Source organism: Coregonus clupeaformis, chromosome 2 (assembly GCF_020615455.1).
Source record: "Coregonus clupeaformis isolate EN_2021a chromosome 2, ASM2061545v1, whole genome shotgun sequence".
NCBI lineage: Eukaryota > Metazoa > Chordata > Actinopteri > Salmoniformes > Salmonidae > Coregonus > Coregonus clupeaformis.
In genome coordinates, this window is record NC_059193.1 from 1334832 (window position 1) to 1355614 (window position 20783).

The 20783-nt window shown below is 44.7% G+C and overlaps 1 protein-coding gene across 3 annotated transcripts in view; it reads right to left on the minus strand.

Moving 5' to 3' along the window:
* The window catches only part of LOC121550041 (plexin-A4-like), a 415766-nt gene that overhangs the window by 211862 nt on the left and 183121 nt on the right, over positions 1–20783 (minus strand). For all 3 annotated transcript variants that reach the window (XM_041862120.2, XM_045225661.1, XM_045225663.1), the window contains exon 4: positions 10568–10699. In XM_041862120.2, coding sequence (XP_041718054.2) covers positions 10568–10699 — 132 coding nt within the window. The remainder of the gene's footprint in view (positions 1–10567; positions 10700–20783) is intronic.

Genomic DNA, 20783 nt, shown 5'->3' on the forward strand with positions numbered 1-20783 from the left:
AGGTGCACACACACTGTCCATACACTATTTGGTGGCAGACCGGTGTTCTAATTGAGTGGATAGGTTTTGATCTGGGCCTAGAGGCGTGACAGAGTCACCGGACAGAGGATCTCTCCCTGCTGCCCTCTTGACTGGAGGATATGTCCCATGCTTATCACCAGAGCAGGGACATTTCTGCTGGGAGATAGCTACCAAAATGTGCCCAATATACCCCTAGGGCGTTCTGAATACTTAGACAGAGAGAGAGAGAGAGACAGAGAGAGAGAGAGACAGAGAGAGAGAGAGACAGAGAGAGAGAGAGACAGAGACAGAGACAGAGACAGAGACAGAGACAGAGACAGAGACAGAGACAGAGACACAGAGAGAGAGAGAGAGAGAGAGAGAGAGAGAGAGAGAGAGAGAGAGAGAGAGAGAGAGAGAGAGAGAGAGAGAGAGAGAGAGAGAGAGAGAGAGAGAGAGAGAGAGAGAGAGAGAGAGAGAGAGAGAGAGAGAGAGAGAGAGAGAGAGAGAGAGAGGAGAGGAGAGGAGAGGGCCCATAATCCTCTCTGTGAACACCTGACAGTGTTCAGGGAAAAGAGGCTCCCTCTGCCAACACAACCCTGCAGCTACATCAGAGGAGAGGAGAGCTAAGAGGAGGAGAGGAGAGCAAAGAGGAGAGGAGAGCAAAGAGGAGGAGAGGAGAGCAAAGAGGAGGAGAAGAGAGCAAAGAGGAGGAGAAGAGAGCAAAGAGGAGGAGAAGAGAGAGAGAGAGGAGGAGAAGAGAGCAAAGAGGAGGAGAGGAGAGCAAAGAGGAGGAAAGGAAAGCAAAGGAGCGAGAAGAGAGAGAGAGAGAGAGAGAGAGAGAGAGAGAGAGAGAGAGAGAGAGAGAGAGAGAGAGAGAGAGAGAGAGAGAGAGAGAGGCCGACGTATTCAGACCTGGCTCTCAAAAGAAGACAGGCTATGTGCACACTGCCCACAAAATGAGGTGGAAATTGAGCTGCACTTCCTAACCTCCTGCCAAATGTATGATCATATTAGAGACACATATTTCCCTCAGATTACACAGATCCACAAAGAATTCGAAAACAAACCCAATTTTGATCAACTCCCATATCTATCTGGTCAGAAATACCACTGTGTGCAATCACAGCAGCAAGATTTGTGACCTTTTGCCACAAGAAAAGGGCAACCAGTTCAGAACAAACACCATTGTAAATACAACCTATATTTATGTTTATTTATTTTCCTTTTTGTTCTTTAACTATTTGCACATAATTTTAACACTGTATATAGACATAATTTGACATTTGAAATGTTTTTATTATTTTGGAACTTTTGTGTGAAAAATATATAATATTAATATTTATTGTTTATTTCACTTTTGTTTACTATCTACTTCACTTGCTTTGGCAATGTTAACATACGTTTCCCATGCCAATAAAGCCCTTAAATTGAGAGAGAGAGCGAGAGAGCGAGAGAGCGAGAGAGCGAGAGAGCGAGAGAGCGAGAGAGCGAGAGAGCGAGAGCGAGAGCGAGAGCGAGAGCGAGAGCGAGAGCGAGAGCGAGAGCGAGAGCGAGAGAGAGAGAGAGAGAGAGAGAGAGAGAGAGAGAGAGAGAGAGAGAAAGAGAGAGAGAGAGAGAGTTTGAGTTTTAAATCATCTTTATTGGGTCTGGGAGCCCACCACACAAATACTCATACAAAACCGTATTTACACATCAATTAAAAACACAACTCCAATTCCTCCTCCACAGTAACAGAACACAACAGCATCTGAATACCCCATATACTCATAAACAGATCAATATTGTTGACCAGTTTATAATAAGCAAACTCAATTCTTAGTCTTGCTGCCAACATTCCCTCCAGCATTCCCACCACATCCACAGACCCCTGTCCCCGAATACTGTTCTTTTGGGTCTTCCATATGGCTAATTTTGCTGCCCCTAACACAAAATTAAGCAACACAACTACAGCTTTCTGACTAAACCTGTACTTTGGCCCAAATATATACAGTTGGGAAGAGAAAACCTCTCCCAGAGCTGAGAACCAATTAGTGATCAGGTCAGTCATCCCGACCAACCTGGGACACTGTAAAAACAGATGTGCCAGTGTTTCAGACTGAGCACAGAATGGACACCCCTCCCCAACAGTAGGATCCAGGTGTACCAGATACATGTTGGTGGCTATGGCTCCATGTATTATCCTCCATTGGAGGTCAGCTGTCCCTCTTATCAATAGGCAGTTTGTATAGTGTTCGCCAACAGCCTTTTGGGGAGGCACCTGGACCAAGCACACCCGCCCACCTCGTCGATTTTACCCCTTCCAGGGAAGAGGCATGGGACACCTTTACACATATTCTGTACATGGCCTTCTTTCCCACCTCCTTGAACTCCCCCAGCTCCGGGGTATCGAAGGAAAGCAGCATCCCCACGTCCTCCTCGAATGCCCCCGCCGCAGCACTAACAATCAGTGCAGGGAACACATAATCCAGACCCTCCTTCCACCGATCAGAATTGGAAGTGTCAGACACATACTGCAGATGAAGTACTGGCAAGGAATCACAGACCTCAGCGACGACCTTCCTCAGTAGGCGAGACGATCGGATCCCCGCTCTTTCTCCCAGCTCCTCCAACGACCTATTCCTGTTCCACATCAGATGACCCAGCTTAGTACACCCCACGCCTAACAGGCATGAACGTAGGCTAGCTGAACCCAGAACACGGGACTGGATGGCAGTGTTGTGAAAAGAGGCTCTTCAAAAGCCACATCCCTGGTGGCGTGCAGGCCTTACGGGACTTGACCAGAACTCTCCAAGCCTGCATAACAGACTCATAAAATGGAGTCAGGCCAGGCAACTCACCCCCCCTCCAGTTTTAAGAGGAAAAGGTGCTTGTCTAAGCCCAAACAGCCCGCTCTCCTCATCAATGCGTAGGCTGTGTCAACCCAGCTAGAACCGTCACTGTACAACAGTCTCTGGGCTGCTTGAAGCCGGAAAGCCATGATCCTGGAAGAAATGTCCACCAGGCCTTGCCCACCCTCGTGCAGTGGCAGGTACAGGGCTGAAGCCTTAATCCAATGTTGTCCAGACCAGAAGAAGTTGACAAGGGTCCTCTGAAGCTCTTGTATCAGACCCTTTGGTGGCTGTAAAATCATTAGTCTGTGCCACAGGGTAGAGGCAGCTAGGTTATTAGCTACCAGTACCCTTCCCCTATAAGACAGCTGGGGCAGCATCCATTTCCATCTTGACAGTCTGGCACACACTTTCTCCACTACACCCTCCCAGTTCTTTTTCTGAAAGACATCGGAGCCTAGAAAAACCCCCAAAGTCTTCATCCCATCTCTGCCCCACTGAAGCCCCCCTGGTAACCGTGGAGCGGACCCCATCTGAAGCTGGCCTGCCCACAGCGCTTCACTCTTTCCCCAATTGACTCTAGCTGAGGAGGCCCCCTCATACACCTTTAAGGCGTCTGAGAGAACCTTAACATCCTCATCCCCTGTAATAAAAACTGTCACGTCATCTGCATACGCAGACAGTGCTATCGTGGGACCCTTCATTACACCTGGCACAGAGAAACCAGTAAGCTTCGCTCTTAAAAAACAAAGCATTGGTTCAATCGCCAGACTGTATAACTGCCCTGAAATTGGGCATCCCTGCCTGATGCCCCTTTGGACAGGGATGGGACAACTCAAACCACCCCCCACCTTCACCATACACGAGGCCCCAGCATACAGTAACTTCATCCAAGACAAAAAAACATCCCCAAACCCAAAGGCTTTCATTGTTTTAAACAAGTACTGGTGGTCCACACGATCAAAAGCCTTCTCCTGATCCAAAGAAAGTAAACCCACATTTACATCAGACAGTTTACAAATGTCCAGAACATCTCTTATTAGAAACAAGTTGTCAACAATAGAGCGATCAGGTACACAGTAGGACTGGTCCTTGTGGACCAACAATCCCAGATACTCTTTCAACCTGTTTGAGAGACATTTAGAAACAATTTTATATTCTGCACACAGCAAAGCAACAGGTCTCCAATTTTTTATGAGAGCCAAATCCCCTTTTTGGCAACAGTGAAAGTACCGCACGTTGACAAGATACAGGAAGAGAGCCCTCATGAAAAGATTCACACACCACTTCATAAAAATCCTCCCCAATAGACCCCCAAAAGTGCTTGTAAAACTCAGATGGTAAACCATCAATGCCAGGGGCTCGGCCTGTTGAGAGCTGCATAACTGCTGTGGACAGCTCTTGCAGTGTAATGTCAGAGTCCAATGCGACTCTTTGCTCAGGTCCCAATTGAGGAAGACCGTGTAACAACTGTTCAGTACACAGAGAGTCACAATCCTCCGCCTTATAGAGGGCAGAATAGAAATCCACGGCATGTTGACGCATTTCACTGTCATCCGTGGTCACCTTCCCATCAGGGAGACGAAGGCAGACCATCTGTTTACGTTGCAATGTCGACTGTCCTAGGTTAAAAAAAAAAGCACTAGGAGCATCCATATCCTTGAGGGAAGCGAAACGAGACCTAATCAAGGCACCCTTCACTCTTTCATGCAGAAACGACCTCAATTCATGTTTCTTGTCCTGTAAGTTCATGACTAGTCCGGGGGTCATTCTGAGTGAGCAACTTCAATTCAATAGATTTAATGTTCTGCTCAAGGGCCCTGATAGTCTCTTTAACTTCAATTCGAGACAGAGCAGTATACTGTTGACAAAATAATCGTATTTGGGCCTTCCCAACCTCCCACCATTGTCTCAAGGACTAAAAATTCCCTTTTGTAACCCTCCATTTTTCCCAAAACAACAAAAACCTTTCACAAAACATGACATCGTGTAACAATTTAACATTAAAATACCAATAAGATGATGACCTTCGTGGACAGGACAAGTGAATATCAACAGTGACAATATGGTGATCAGAGAAACCCACAGGAGTAATGTCACACCTTCCAACCCTACTACAGTATTGCTCAGATACATACAACCTGTCTAACCTTGCTGCACTGACATGACCTTCATTAACTTTTAGCCATGTGTACTGCCTAACTTTTGCATTCCTTACTCTCCACACATCAGAAAGCTCAAACTCAGTTAATAGACCAGACAGACAAATTGCTGACCGCAGGTGAGGTTCTTCAGCGGTGCGATCAACAGTAAAATCCACTGTACAGTTCCAGTCCCCCCTAAAACCATACACCCTCTTGGTCACACTGTCTTAAGGTTTCCTTTATTTTATCAAAACCAACAATACGCTCTGTACCCTCATTAGGAGCATAAACATTCAAAAAAAAAAAAAAAAAAAACCATAACATCCACCTTGACCAATAAAACCCGACCCTTGACAATCTCTGTTGTAGATACCACAGTCACCCCTAAGCCTGAAGAAAACAAGATTGCCACCCCAGCACTGAAATTAGTACCATGACTGAGTATATGCTGCCCCTCCCACCACATACCCCAGTCAGCCGCATTTTCCTCATCACTATGTGTCTCCTGTAGGAAAACTACATTAAGCCTTTTCTGTTTTATTACTTCTAATACCCAAGCCCTCTTATTCCTGTCCCTTCCTCCATTAATGTTGAGAGAACCTACCCTTAGTACCTCCATATAGAAAAGAAAAAGGAAAAGCAGAAGATACCACAGAGAAACCAGACAAAGAGAATAGAACACCCTATGAGGCATAATCATCATCATTATTTAAATTTTCTCTTAACCTGACCACGTTTCCCACCACCCTTTGCTGCTGCAACAGCAGTAACAAAGTTCCTCAAGCTGAAACCGCTTCTTCTCACTCAACTGGTCTAACCCCACCGTCTTCTGCAACATCACAGCTGACCTCACAAACTTATCAACATCAAAATAATCTGCCAATTTGACAGATTTCCCAAAAAGTCTGATCCAGAAACCCTTTTACCTCCTCTAGATCGTAAATTGAGTCCTCACCAGCTGATACCGTATCAAGAGAGATATCCATATCCATATCCTTCTCCTGATCCTCCTCAACTGAGGCCACAGACCACTGACTCCCCTCTACCACATCCCTTTCAACACTCCCCACTTGCACCCCATCACTCGTACCAGGCATCTCCTCCACTACCTGGGAGACTAGCCCCACCTGAACCCCATTACTCGTAGTGGGCATCTCCTCCACTACCTGGGAGACTAGCCCCACCTGAACCCCATTGCTCGTAGTGGGCATCTCCCCCACTACCTGGGAGACTAGCCCCACCTGAACCCCATTACTCGTAGTGGGCATCTCCTCCACTACCTGGGAGACTAGCCCCCCCTGTAACCCAGCACTCATAGTGGGCATCTCCTCCACTACCTGGGAGACTAGCCCCCCCTGTACCCCAGCACTCATAGTGGGCATCTCCTCCACTACCTGGGAGATGAGCTCCACATGAACCCTCTCCTGTAACCCATTACTTGTAGTGGGTATCTCCTCCACTACCTGGGAGATTAGCTCCACATGTACCCCCTCCTGTACCACAGCACTCGTACTGGGCACCTCCTCACCAGTCTGAGGAAATGGCCCTTCAGATCCATCCTTACCTTCTACAACAAAAGAATCCCCCTGCATAACATTTCCCTCTGGTACAAGTTGCACCTCTGTGCCCTCAACACGGACAACTTGTTCCTCAGCAACAGATGCGTGCGGCTGCTCTACCACTGTCAGCCCACCTCTTCCTACATCAGTGGGCCCAGGCGTTACGAGGACCACCTGCGCCCCCTCCCTCTGCCTTCTCCCTTTTCGGGCAAGCATGTCGCTTATGACCAACATCCCCACACTCAAAACACCGTTGACTACCTGTACTAGCATAAGCCATATACAATCTATTGTCATACTTGACTTTAAACGATAACTCCAAAGTCTGTTCCGGTGAGTCCAAAAACATAAACACCTGTCGCCGAAACGACATTACCTGTTTCAACGCCGGGTGTTTGCAACCCAATGGGACAACCTTAATTGAACTTGCAAACTTCCCAAAGCGCAATAACTCGCGCTCCAATAGCTAATTTGGAATGAACGGCGGTACATTTGAAATCGTTACCCTTGTTGACGGAGAAAAAAGCGGCGTAACTTGAATAAACATTCCTTTAAGAAGTATGCCATGCTCAACCATACGATCAACAAGGCGCTCTTCTTTAAGAAATACCACCACCGCTTTATTCATCCGTGACGCATAAGCAACATTCTCATATCCTACCTTCTCTCCTACGGCGACCAAAACCTCTTCCACCGTGACAGTAGCTTCAGTAACACACCTAAAGCCGTGCCGAAGTGACAGGGACGGCGTCCCGATTCGGGCCGCCATCCCCACCAACATCAGGGTAATTTCGACACGAAAAACAATATAATTAATTCTACCGCAACAAAAAAAATTGAAATAATAACCTTAATCATGCATAGAAGAAAAAAAGGATATCACCAAGAAAAGGAAAACCCAGGATATCTAACTCTACACAACACTCGCACTTAGCACTCACTCAAACAATTCCCAGCACGCACCAAACACTCCCAGCATGCAGAGAGAGAGAGAGAGAGAGGGGGGGAGAGAGAGGGAAAGGGAGAGAAAGAGAGGGAGAGGGAGAGAGAGAGAGAGAGAGCGAGAGAGAGCGAGAGAGAGCGAGAGAGAGAGAGAGAGAGAGGGAGGAGAGAAGAGGAGGGAGAGAGAGCGGGAGGAGAGGAGAGGAGAGGAGAGGAGAGGAGAGGAGAGGAGAGGAGAGGAGAGGAGAGGAGAGGAGAGGAGAGGGCCCATAATCCTCTCTGTGAACACCTGACAGTGTTCAGGGAAAAGAGGCTCCCTCTGCCAACACAACCCTGCAGCTACATCAGAGGAGAGGAGAGCTAAGAGGAGGAGAGGAGAGCAAAGAGGAGAGGAGAGCAAAGAGGAGGAGAGGAGAGCAAAGAGGAGGAGAAGAGAGCAAAGAGGAGGAGAGGAGAGAGAGAGAGGAGGAGAAGAGAGCAAAGAGGAGGAGAGGAGAGCAAAGAGGAGGAGAGGAGAGCAAAGAGGAGGAGAGGAGAGCAAAGAGGAGGAGAAGAGAGCAAAGAGGAGGAGAACAAAGAGGAGGAGAGGAGATAGGGAAAGAAGAGGAAAGGAAAGCAAAGGAGCGAGAAGAAAGAGAGGCAGAGAGAAAGAGAGAACATTAGGTCTGTAGGACAGGCTCTCTTGTGAGTGAGTGTGTGAGAGACAGAGAGAGAGAGAGAGAGAGAGAGAGAGAGGGAGAGGCCGACGTATTCAGACCTGGCTCTCAAAAGAAGACAGGCTATGTGCACACTGCCCACAAAATGAGGTGGAAATTGAGCTGCACTTCCTAACCTCCTGCCAAATGTATGATCATATTAGAGACACATATTTCCCTCAGATTACACAGATCCACAAAGAATTCGAAAACAAACCCAATTTTGATCAACTCCCATATCTATCTGGTGAAATACCACTGTGTGCAATCACAGCAGCAAGATTTGTGACCTTTTGCCACAAGAAAAGGGCAACCAGTTCAGAACAAACACCATTGTAAATACAACCTATATTTATGTTTATTTATTTTCCTTTTTGTTCTTTAACTATTTGCACATAATTTTAACACTGTATATAGACATAATTTGACATTTGAAATGTTTTTATTATTTTGGAACTTTTGTGTGAAAAATATATAATATTAATATTTATTGTTTATTTCACTTTTGTTTACTATCTACTTCACTTGCTTTGGCAATGTTAACATACGTTTCCCATGCCAATAAAGCCCTTAAATTGAATTGAGAGAGAGAGCAAGAGAGAGAGAGCGAGAGAGAGAGAGAGAGAGAGAGAGAGAGAGAAAGAGAGAGAGAGAGAGAGAGAGAGAGAGAGAGAGAGAGAGAGAGAGAGAGAGAGAGAGAGAGAGAGAGAGAGAGAGAGAGAGCGAGAGAGAGCGAGAGAGAGAGAGAGAGAGAGAGAGAGAGAGAGAGAGAGAGAGAGAGCAGCAGCAGCGGTTCCCTTTGGCATTCCTCATGTTTGTTCGTGACACACACAGCCCCCCAAACCCCTCCCTAACCTAACTCCCCTAGCCCCTCTCACCTCTCGGTGTCAGAATAGTCCCTCTCTCTCAGGGGGCTGTGTGCTCTGAGATGTATACCTGACTAGTGCCCCCCGTGTAGCTCAGTTGGTAGAGCATGGTAGAGCAGGGTTGTGGGTTCGATTCCCACGGGGGGCCAGTATGAAAATGTATGCACTCACTAACTGTACGTCGCTCTGGATAAAAGCGTCTGCTAAATGACTAAAATGTCAAATGTAGTGCTGCTGCTACCACACGATAAACAACCACTGGCTACACAGCAATACATCTGAATACTCTCAACCCCTCTCTATGGTCTAGGATGACTCTGAAGGTCAAAGGGCACCAGAAGGACTAGACGTGTGTGTGTGTGCACGCATGTGTGTAATGTGCGTGTGGGGTGTGTGCGGGGGCCAGGCAGGTTGGTAAAAGCACAGTAATTGTCTTTGACCCACTGTGAATGCGTGTGGGAGAGCTAAGATAAACACTTATAGTAGAAACCCCTTGGCCTTTCCCTACTACAGTCATGCTATTAACATTGTAGTGAGCAATAGGAGGTGTCCCAAATGGCACCGTATTTCCAATGGGCCCTGGTCAAAAGTAGTGCACTATATAGGGAATAGGGTGCCATTTGGGACGATAGAGGGGCTGAATATTATGTGTGAGAGTGCAAGGTAGGGTCAGTGTTTTTGATTTGTTTGACACCACGCTACTGATGGGAGAGATGGAGTGTGTTTGGGCTGGGCCTTTTGCCAGGTTTAGACCAATATAATAATGATGTGTGTGTGTGTGTGTGTGTGTGTGTGTGTGTGTGTGTGGGTGTGTTGGTTCTGCTGTTTTAGCTTGTTTATGGGGTGGATGGATGGAGGCACAGAGAGTGGAGTGGCAGCTGCTCTACTGGTGTCCATTACACAGAGTGCTGCAATTTCACTTGAGACATGCCTCGCTATGATGTGTGTGTGTATTCATCTTGCATCTAATGGTAAACAACCCCACTGTGAACAGAGAGGGTATGTTAACCACTAGTAAATGGTAAACAACCCCACTGTGAACAGACAGGGTATTTTAACCACTAGTAAATGGTAAACAACCCCACTGTGAACAGACAGGGTATTTTAACCACTAGTAAATGGTAAACAACCCCACTGTGAACAGACAGGGTATTTTAACCACTAGTAAATGGTAAACAACCCAACTGTGAACAGACAGGGTATTTTAACCACTAGTAAATGGTAAACAACCCCACTGTGAACAGACAGGGTATTTTAACCACTAGTAAATGGTAAACAACCCCACTGTGAACAGACAGGGTATTTTAACCACTAGTAAATGGTAAACAACCCCACTGTGAACAGACAGAGTATTTTAACCACTAGTAAATGGTAAATAACCCCACTGTGAACAGACAGGGTATTTTAACCACTAGTAAATGGTAAACAACCCCACTGTGCACAGGAAAAGGAAAATGGGGGTGATTATGATGTCAGGATATGTGTGTGTTTGTGTGTGTGTGTTGGGGGGTGGGGATTCACGTGACTTACCTGTGTCTCTGACATGGCGTATAGGAAGTGGTGGTCGGGGGAGAAGGCCATGTCCCGTTGGATTGGCCCTCGCTCCACTGCCTGGATCACCTCGTACTGCAATGCACCGTGGGAAGGCCCGTCTACCCTGATCTGGAAACGGAGAGAAGGAGGGAAAGGAGGAGAGGAGAGGGGGTTAGGACATGTTTAGGCAGCTGTAGGGGGAGGTGTATATCCTAGATGTGTGTGCTCAGCTGGAAGCAGAAAGTAGCCTCACCCAGACAGGAGGCTCTAGGTCGTATCCTAACATCTGCTCTACTATCTCGCACACACACACACACACACACACACACACACACACACACACACACACACACACACACACACACACACACAGACACACACACAGACACACACACACACACACAGGGGGCACGTTCCAACACAACACCTAAAAGCAGCTTTCTGGCTGTCATAACCCACAAACACCCTGTTCTGACACCTGCCCAAAACTTTTCGCAGCGCATACACACACACACTGTCTCACACACACACACACACAGAGAAACACACACACACACACAGAGACACACACAAATTAAAAGGGCTTGTGTGAGCGTGTGGGACAGGCGTTTTGTCAGAATTGGGCATATTAACCAGAACACCTGGTTAATATGCCCATGGCACCTTTAATATATCACTTGTTTGTAAAGTTCAGATGTCATAAACAGAAGTGGAAGATAATTGGCTGAGAGAGCGAGATGGCACAACACATTCTAGGGGTCATTTCATAACACAACACATCAGAGAGCTGTTGTTGTTATTGACAACATAAAATCTCATAGAGCAGACAGGAACATAAACCATACTGTCTTTATTTCAAAAGCCACTTTAGAGAATGTCTGTGCTGTATGTTGGGGGAAATATAGTGCCAAACAAGGGAAAGTTCATTCCCTGTGCTGCGTTTCCCTCTGACTCTCTGCTGCTGAGCTTTGGTTTCTATATCGAGGAGAGAGATCTTGTTTCCCAACATAAAGGCTCTTTCAAAACTGATCCAGCTCCCCTTGGTTTTAGTTTCAAAGCTTCTAAAGAGTCCATCTCTCTCTCTCTTTCTCTTTCTCTTTCTCTTTCTCTTTCTCTTTCTCTTTCTCTCTCTCTCTCTCTCTCTCTCTCTCTCTCTCTCTCTCTCTCTCTCTCTCTCTCTCTCTCTCTCTCTCTCTCTCTCTCTCTCTCTCTCTCGCTCTCTCTCTCTCTCGCTCTCTGCCTGGAGTCCTTAGTTGTGTGAATCTCAAAGGCCCAGAATACTATCAAAGCCTCCCCTTCAACACAACACACACTTTCACTGGGACCCATTGTGCTGCACGGGGGTCGAAAGAGAGACGGAAAAAAGAACAGAAAATAAAAGAGAGGAATAAAGGATAAAGAGAGACTTCCACACGAGCCGGCGTCTAGATTCAGCAGGTGGGGTTATCTAATCGGCCTGATCAGGTGGGGGGTTGGATTACTTCCCCTGTCTCCCCCCATCCGCGTATCCTCAGTGGTGTAGTCTATCGCCAGGTGGAGAATATGAGGGCCAGCCGGCCATGCGTGGTGCAGACAGAGACCAGGGAGAGAGAGGGCCATTGGGCCATTGTGGCCAGGATAATCCCTAGCCACTGGGGAGTAGGAATGGGGAACGGGAAGCTCCGCCTTTATCCACACCACTGCTAAACAAATTACCCTCTAGGGAAGAGGCAGCACGTCTGCTTGCATTAGAGAGAGATGTCCTATATTCCAGGCCTATTCCATATCCTGTTGAATTGTTCAACATCGTTGCTTTGGCAATACAAGTACTTTTGTCGTGGCGGCAAAGCATTTTTAATTGTATTTAATTGAGTCCTGTCAGGGTGAGGAGAGGACAGAGAAGGGAAACATTTGATCAGCACCAAAGGTCAAAGGGGCTCCAAGTATAAGAATAAGATATTATCTGTGGCAACCCAACCCAATCGATATCCATGACCCCATAATCACCATTACAACAGTTAACTCAACTGAATAGCTATCATAGCAAAGATATACTGTATATATATGGGTTGGATATGATAGGGTTGTTATTGTTTTATTATCAGTATTAATATTCTTTACTGTTTTAGACACTCAAGCTAAATCATTAATTCTCTGAAACGCCACCCAACGGTATAATCTATTTATATTCGGCATTAACGTTTTCTTCAATTGCTTACACACTAAAATAAAAACTTTCCCACAATTAGCATAACCTTACACTCAAGGAGCAAAACACCGGCCTAGATTTGCACAACTGTAAGCACATTGTTAGCTTCAATCTTCTTGCAAAACATTACACACAGTGATTTGCAAAACACTAAACACACTTGTATGCATTTGACACAGAAATGTATCATGATGTCATTTCCTTGCAATTTCAAAGCAAAGGCTTTCAAATGAACACACCCATGAACCAATTGGTTAAACGCAGCCACCAGGTGTGCACACACACTGGTGCTTAATTGTAGACACACCAATCAGGTTTAAGCACTATAAAAAGGCAACAGGTAAGTTCACCTGTCTTAAAAAAAAATTGATGTGTCAGAGGAAGAGGAAGAGGAAGACCTGGAGGAGGGGTAGGACATGCAAAAAGAAGAAGACAACCAAATCTGTGTAACGAAATTCATGCTACAATTGTGGACCATGTAATAAACCACGGACTAACACTGAGGGAGGCTGGACTGAGAGTACAGCCTAACCTAAGCAGGTACACGGTGGCATCAATAGTTCGGACATTTCGTCAAGAGCACAGGTGAGAAACGTATCTTCTGTCAACAGAAAATCCATAGCTTACTGCATGTACTATATCAACAGTTTTGGTATCTATTCCTGTATCATTTTACAGTAAGTTACATGTATTTTGTTTGGCCAACATAGGATTGAACGTCAAGAACACCAAGGAGGGAGGGGCCCCATATTCACACAGGAGCAAGAGAGAGAGTGATCATAAACCTTGTTTTGGCTAATAATGCAATCAGACTTAGAGAAATTCAAGCCCATATTGTCAATGATCACCAGATTTTCAATAATGTCCAACAGGTCTCTCTGTCAACAATAGCCCGTATCCTTAAAAAACATCAAGTTCTGATGAAACAACTGTATAAAGTGCCATTTGAAAGAAATTCAGACAGGGTGAAAGGCCTGCGGCGTGAATATGTGTTGGTACGTTTTGTTCACTGACTGTAGTATTGTGTACTGCACACATAACCTTTTTACTGTACATGTCATTTTACTGTATAGCAGACCTACAGTAAATTGATCTACACAATGTGATCTTTTGCTGTATTTCAGAGAGTTTTGCAAATGGATGCGGAGGAAGTTCCGGATGAGTTTATATACATTGATGAGTCTGGATTTAACATGACAACAGTGAGAAGAAGGGGAAGAAACATCATTGGCCACAGGGCTATTGTCAATGTACCAGGGCAACGTGGGGGTAACATTACCCTTTGTGCTGCCATTACACAGAATGGGGTCCTCCACCGCCATGCCAACTTGGGTCCTTACAACACTGACCTCATTCTTACATTTTTAGACAGATTACACAATATTATCACAGCAGCAAACCAAAGGGACCAGATGCAATACATTGTCGACTGGGACAATGTAGCTTTCCATCGTTCTGTTCTGGTCCAAAACTGGTTTCATCAACACCCACAATTTACAGTTCAATACCTTCCACCATACTCCCCCTTCCTAAACCCCATCGAGGAGTTATTCTCAGTATGGCGGTGGAAGGTTTATAATCTCCGGCCCTATGTCCAGATGGCCCTCATTCAAACTATGGTGGAAGCATGTGATCAAATTGAAGCAGCATCCATACAAGGGTGGATTCCTCCAAAAGATTCTTCCCACGTTGCCTTGCAAATGAAAATATAGCCTGTGATGTTGACGAGGCCCTGTGGCCAGATCCAGCTAGGCGGAGAGATGTTTAGGTTATTTTTCTTTTTTATTCGGTACTGAACTGGATATGTAATTTATATTACATTATTACTGTAAGCTTACAGTACAATGGTACGTTCAGTAATACTGTATGAAAACTGGTAAATGTTTTGTTATTAATGTTTTGTTCAGTATTGACTGACTTGAGTACATGAAAATAAATACATATTTTCATTAGTCTGCACAATTGGTGTCATGTGGTGTTGGTGAATTTATTTTTACACTTTCTCTGTGTAAATGCTAAAAGTGTTTTAGGTTGAGCACAGGAGTGTTTAACTGATTCAAACAGAATCTGACCATATGATGGTTGGGTTTATGTTATAACAACAAAATAAGGTTTTTATAAGACATTGTATAGTTTTGACAAAAGTGTTCCATTTTGCAAATTATCTGAGGTGTTGTGCTACTTTGGTGTAGTGTTGTGGTAATTGTGTGAAGGGGTTTGAAAAACCGGCCCTGTTTTCAAAATTGTGCTTAAGCAATTGAAAAAAACTGTAATACATTCATATAAAGTGGATTAGGTACTTGGGATCCTAACTGGATTACATGCTAATCTCTGCTATCACATTATTACTGTAGAATGAATGAGATTCACAGGGAGGCAGCCCCTCTTAATGCCCACTGAATCTGGAGGAGAGAGATGCATCTGGCCCACTCGCTACCTCAAGCCTGCCTGCCTGCCTCTGTGTGTGTGTGTGTGTGTGTGTGTGTGTGTGTGTGTGTGTGTGTGTGTGTGTGTGTGTGTGTGTGTGTGTGTGTGTGTGTGTGTGTGTGCCTGCAGCCTTTCACATGGTAATCAGTATGATTTATGGGAGAGACTGGGCCACCTTTGGCTCACACTGCCCACTCTCAAAGTGTCTCAACATGTGTGTGTTGTTCTCTAGGCTGATCCTAAGTGTGTGTGTGTGTGTGTGTGTGTGTGTGTGTGTGTGTGAGTGTGTGTGTGAGTGTGAGTGTGAGTGTGTGTGTGTGTGTGTGTGTGTGTGTGTGTGTGTGTGTGTGTGTGTGTCCATGTAAGATCATTGGGGGGCCCAAAGGGATAGCATTCAGATCATAGATCCTACACTAAGCTATGCTGCTGTAGATCAGTGGCTGTGGGAGCTACTGCCTGTCTGTCTGGCAGGCTGGCTGCCTGGTTGTCTGTCTGGCTGCCTGCAGAGACAGAGTGAGAAAGCCCTATACTGTATCAGTGAGAAGCCTGCACCCGTACACACACAGAGCCGCAAATGATATCCACCTAGTGGCCACAGGCTGCAACAACACCAGATTTCAACACCAGCAGATGAAGCTCCACACTGCTACTATTCTGAGATGGTTTTAGAGGACAAACTAAGAGCTGCAAAAACATTTACCTTATGATCAAAACCTTTTTATTGTGATGAGTTGCTCTCAACCTTCAAAGGCTGTTCTTCTAAACTGATATTCTTTCAGCTAAAAAAAGTGAAGGATACTGGCACATTTATGGCAGCCATATACGTTCACTGTTGTTTGAATTCCTTCTTTATAGAAATACATTCTTATAATACCTCAACTTACTTCATGGACATCTCGTTCATGGGAAATGTTTAGGTGTTGTATGGTGCTGTTTTGAAATGTTTTCTATGCTAGTGTATTCAGCCTTGTCTCTACATGATAGAGAAAGACTACACTGTATTACTGAGTGCTCTCCATGGGGCTAACAGAGAGAGAGAGAGAGAGAGAGAGAGAAATACATTTTACATCAACCAAGGAGAGTTGGTACCAAGGAGGGCCTACAGCAGCACCTAGATCTTCTGCACAGATTCAGTCAGACCTGGGCCCTGACAGTAAATCTACATTTACATTTTAGTTATTTAGCAGACGCTCTTATCCATAAATCTCAGTAAGACAAAAATAATGGTGTTCCAAAAAAGGTCCAGTTGCCAGGACCACAAATACAAATTCCATCTAGACACCGTTGCAGTAGAGCAGACAAAAAACTATACATACCTCGGCCTAAACATCAGCGCCACAGGTAACTTCCACAAAACTGTGAACGATCTGAGAGACAAGGCAAGAATGGCCTTCAATGCCATCAAAAGGAACATAGTTGAATCAGTTATAGAACCCATTGCCCTTTATGGTTGAGAGGTCTGGTGTCAACTCACCAACCAAGAATTCACAAAATGGGACAAACACCAAATTGAGACTCTGCATGCAGAATTCTGCAAAAATATCCTCTGTGTACAACGTAAAACACCAAATAATGCATGCAGAACAGAACAGGCCTATACCGCTAATTATCAAAATCCAGAAAATAACCATTAAATTCTACAACCACCTAAAAGGAAGTGATTCCCAAACCTTCCATAACAAAGCCATCACCTACAGAGAGATGAACTTGGAGAAGAGTCCCCTAAGAAAGCTGGTCCTGGGGCTCTGCTCACAAACACAAACAGACCCCACAGAGCCACAGGACAGCAACACAAATTGACCCAACCAAATCATGAGAAAACAAAAAGATAATTACTTGACACATTGGAAAGAATTTACTAGAATTCTATTAGGCCTTAAACAGAGAGTACACAATGGCAGAAAACCTGACCACTGTGAATGACCCAGAATTAAGGAAATCTTTGACTATGTACAGATTCAGTGAGCATAGCCTTGCTATTGAGAAAGGCCACCGAAGGCAGACCTGGCTCTCAAGAGAAGACAGGCTATGTGCACACTGCCCACAACATGAGGTGGAAACTGAGCTGCACTTCCTAACCTCTTGCCAAAAATATGACCATATTAGAGACACATATTTCCCTCAGATTACACAGATCCACAAAGAATTCGAAAACAAATCCAATTTTGATAAACTCCTATATCTATTGGGTGAAATACCACAGTGTGCAATCACAGCAGCAAGATTTGTGACCTGTTGCCACAAGAAAAGGGCAACCAATGCAGAACAAACACCATTGTAAATACGACCTATATTTCTGTTTATTTATTTTCCTTTTTGTACTTTAACTATTTGCACATCATTTTAACACTGTATATAGACATCATTTGACATTTGAAATGTTTTTATTATTTTGGAACTTTTGTGAGTGTAATATTTACTGTAAATTTGTTTTTGATTATTTCACTTTTGTTTACTATCTATCCCATGCCAATAAAGCCCTTAAATTGAAATTGAATTGAGAGAGAGAGAGAGAGAGAGAGAGAGGTAGAGAGGTAGAGAGGTAGAGAGGTAGAGGTAGAGAGGTAGAGAGGTAGAGAGAGAGAGAGAGAGAGAGAGAGAGAGAGAGAGAGAGAGAGAGAGAGAGAGAGAGAGAGAGAGGCAGGAGAGTGAGGGAAGCCATTCCGGTGTGAAAAACATAGGAGCACTTCAGTTTTCTCACACTGGCAAGGTCTAGGCCAGAGCACATGGAAACTATGGCACTTCCTCTGGCTCCACTCGGCATCCATTTTCACAGGGCCAAAGACAGCCCTTGGATGCTGGAATCAAGCAACTCTACTACAAAAGCTAAATACACATGAATTATTATAAATTATTACAATATTCTATGTATAAATCTTGCAAATAAATGTGTATTGTGAGAGCTGATTAAAGCATCACATCAAACTTTTATGCCCTTGTGTATCAAACCCTATCCATTAAACACCTTTCCAAAATGCATAGCAATGATGATGTAGCCATCTTTAACTTTCCACAGGCGACAATTGCCCTTTTTAAAAAAGTATTCTCCACCTGTGCCTGTCCATTGATTTTGGATGATCTGTGTGAGCATCAGAATCTCACAACACTGCTGCCACTTTACCTCAGGCAGAGAGAGGGACGGCCTTTGTAACAGGAGCCAGATAGAGAGAGAGAGAGAGAGAGAGAGAGAGAGAGAGAGAGAGAGAGAGAGAGAGAGAGAGAGAGAGAGAGAGAGAGAGAGAGAGAGAGAGAGAGAGAGAGAGGGAGGGAGAAGGTGAGAGAGGGAGAGTGAAAAGAAAGAACGAAAGAAAGAACGAAAGAAAGAAAGAAAGAAAGAAAGAAAGAAAGAAAGAAAGAAAGAAAGAAAGAAAGAAAGAAAGAAAGAAAGAAAGTGAGAAAGAAAGAGCGAAAGCGAGAGAAGAACCCTTCTGGAAGTCTCAGGGAGACAGGATTGTAAACTCCAGCCAGCCAGCCGTGGCCAGGTTGGAGCTGGAGATAAGCACATTTCACAGGAGTGGAGAAAGGACCCAAACAGAACAGAACACAGCCCCAAGACAAAACAATTAAACACATTCCTGTGCCCTTGTGTGTGAACGAGAGGAATCTAGTGAAAACAGAACAGACAGGACGATTGTGCTAGCTAGCTACATCAACTAGGGCGCACTGCATTGAAATACATATAGCAAATCTCAATAGACAGCCAATTAAAACAGTAGAGCACTATATGGGGCATAGGGTCATTAGAGACACGGCTATGGAGTGGGAGTGTAGGAGTGTGTGAGTGCTTTCCCTTGGCATGGGGTGGAGAAGGGTGGCACAGAGATGCCCATCACACAGAGCTGAGGTCTGTTCAGTATGGCACACCTCGCTCACCACACTAGCAGAGGAAGTTGGACACAGTCAAAGTGTCAACACAGTGCATTGTGGGCCATATAACCAGCAGTGTTGAGTGGGTTGACCAAAGCTCACATCCAATGGCATGTTAGAACATGCCGAGAGTGAGAAATCCTGTATATCATCAAAAATCTCCTCACATAAAATAATCCCGCCTACAGTGAAGTGGCCATTGGAAACAAGGAGGAAAGAATCTGGGAATATCATCAATGTGGGAGCCCCATCTTTTAATAACATAATTCCATCTGCAGGATATAAGCTCTCCACTGTGGCATAGAAATGTTGTTACTAGAAAGGACATTCCCATTCAAGTCAATCAATGACCTTTAAGTGCAGTGACAACACTCTGCACCAATGTGCCAAAGCATCGTAACCCGACTGGACACGCTCAGCCTCAGGTTACCTTTTGTCAAATGTTGGGCCGACGTCACCCATTCAACACCACAGAATAGGACAAGAGCAGAGAGAGAGAGAGAGAAGGAGAGAGAGGGAGAAGGTGAGAGAGGGAGAAAGAGTGAAAAGAAAGAACAAAAGAAAGAAAGAAAGAAAGAAAGAAAGAAAGAAAGAAAGAAAGAAAGAAAGAAAGAAAGAAAGAAAGAAAGAAAGAAAGAAAGAAAGAAAGAAAGAAAGAAAGAAAGAAAGAAAGAAAGAAAGAAAGAAAGAAAGAAAGAAAGAGAGAAAGAAAGAAAGAGAGAAAGTGTACTTCCTCATCAAGACAGGGTTATAATGCTAGCTGTCTCATTTATTCCATTGGGCGAGCCAGAGAGCATATGGCAGGAAACAGAGAGAAAGAGGAGGAGTGTGGGGGCGGGAGCCTGGAACAACTCTCAGTGTCAATCAATGCTAGTCATAAACGCTCCATTCCATATCCACTGTTAGAACATCAATATTGAGCTTTAGGCTGAGTGTCTCTCTGTGAAGCTGTGTTGGAGGGGCTCAGGGATGATTTTACATTAATCTATAGCATTAGAAATGATACAGCACAATGGAACAGCGAGTGAGCAGTCAGATATCTTTTACTGGGTCATAAACAACCCATCAATGGAGTCTTTGTTGAGGTGTAGCATTACACAACAAGAGGAAGTAAAGCTAGACTTGCTGATGTTTTTATTGGGTGTAGCTATCGGCTTTGTTTCTGCCTGTCTGACTCACCACTGTGTTGGACTTTGTATTCCTCGTTACACCTACAATTGATGATATTCTGAATTGACAAGAGCGTTCTGATAGTATTTTATGAATGTAGGAATTGATATACTGCATATGTGGAGGATGTATGTAACTGTGCTATTGTCCTTGTGCTTATGCATTCTAAATGGCCACAGGCAGAATTAATAAAGTTATATTCCATTGTATTCAAACTGAAATAAAATACGCAAAAAACAGCTGTGAGTATTCAACAGCAACAGAAAAAGCATAAAAAAAACAGCTTCTATCGGGCTGCCTCACAGTGTATTCTGAGATCGTGGTGTGAGTAGCGGCAAACCCCTCGGTGTGGAACCTAAGCAGGTCCAATCTCTCCTTCCATCTCCTTCCCTCCCTCTCTGTTTCATCCCAGTGATTAGGCCTATCTGCTACACAGCTGGATTTTAATTAACAACTTTTTAAAGTTGCCACGGAAACCCAAGTTCTCTATGCTGATGAGGAGGGAAAATGTAATCGTTATCCACATCGGCTAACTGCACCGGTTCTCGTGAGGTATCGGAG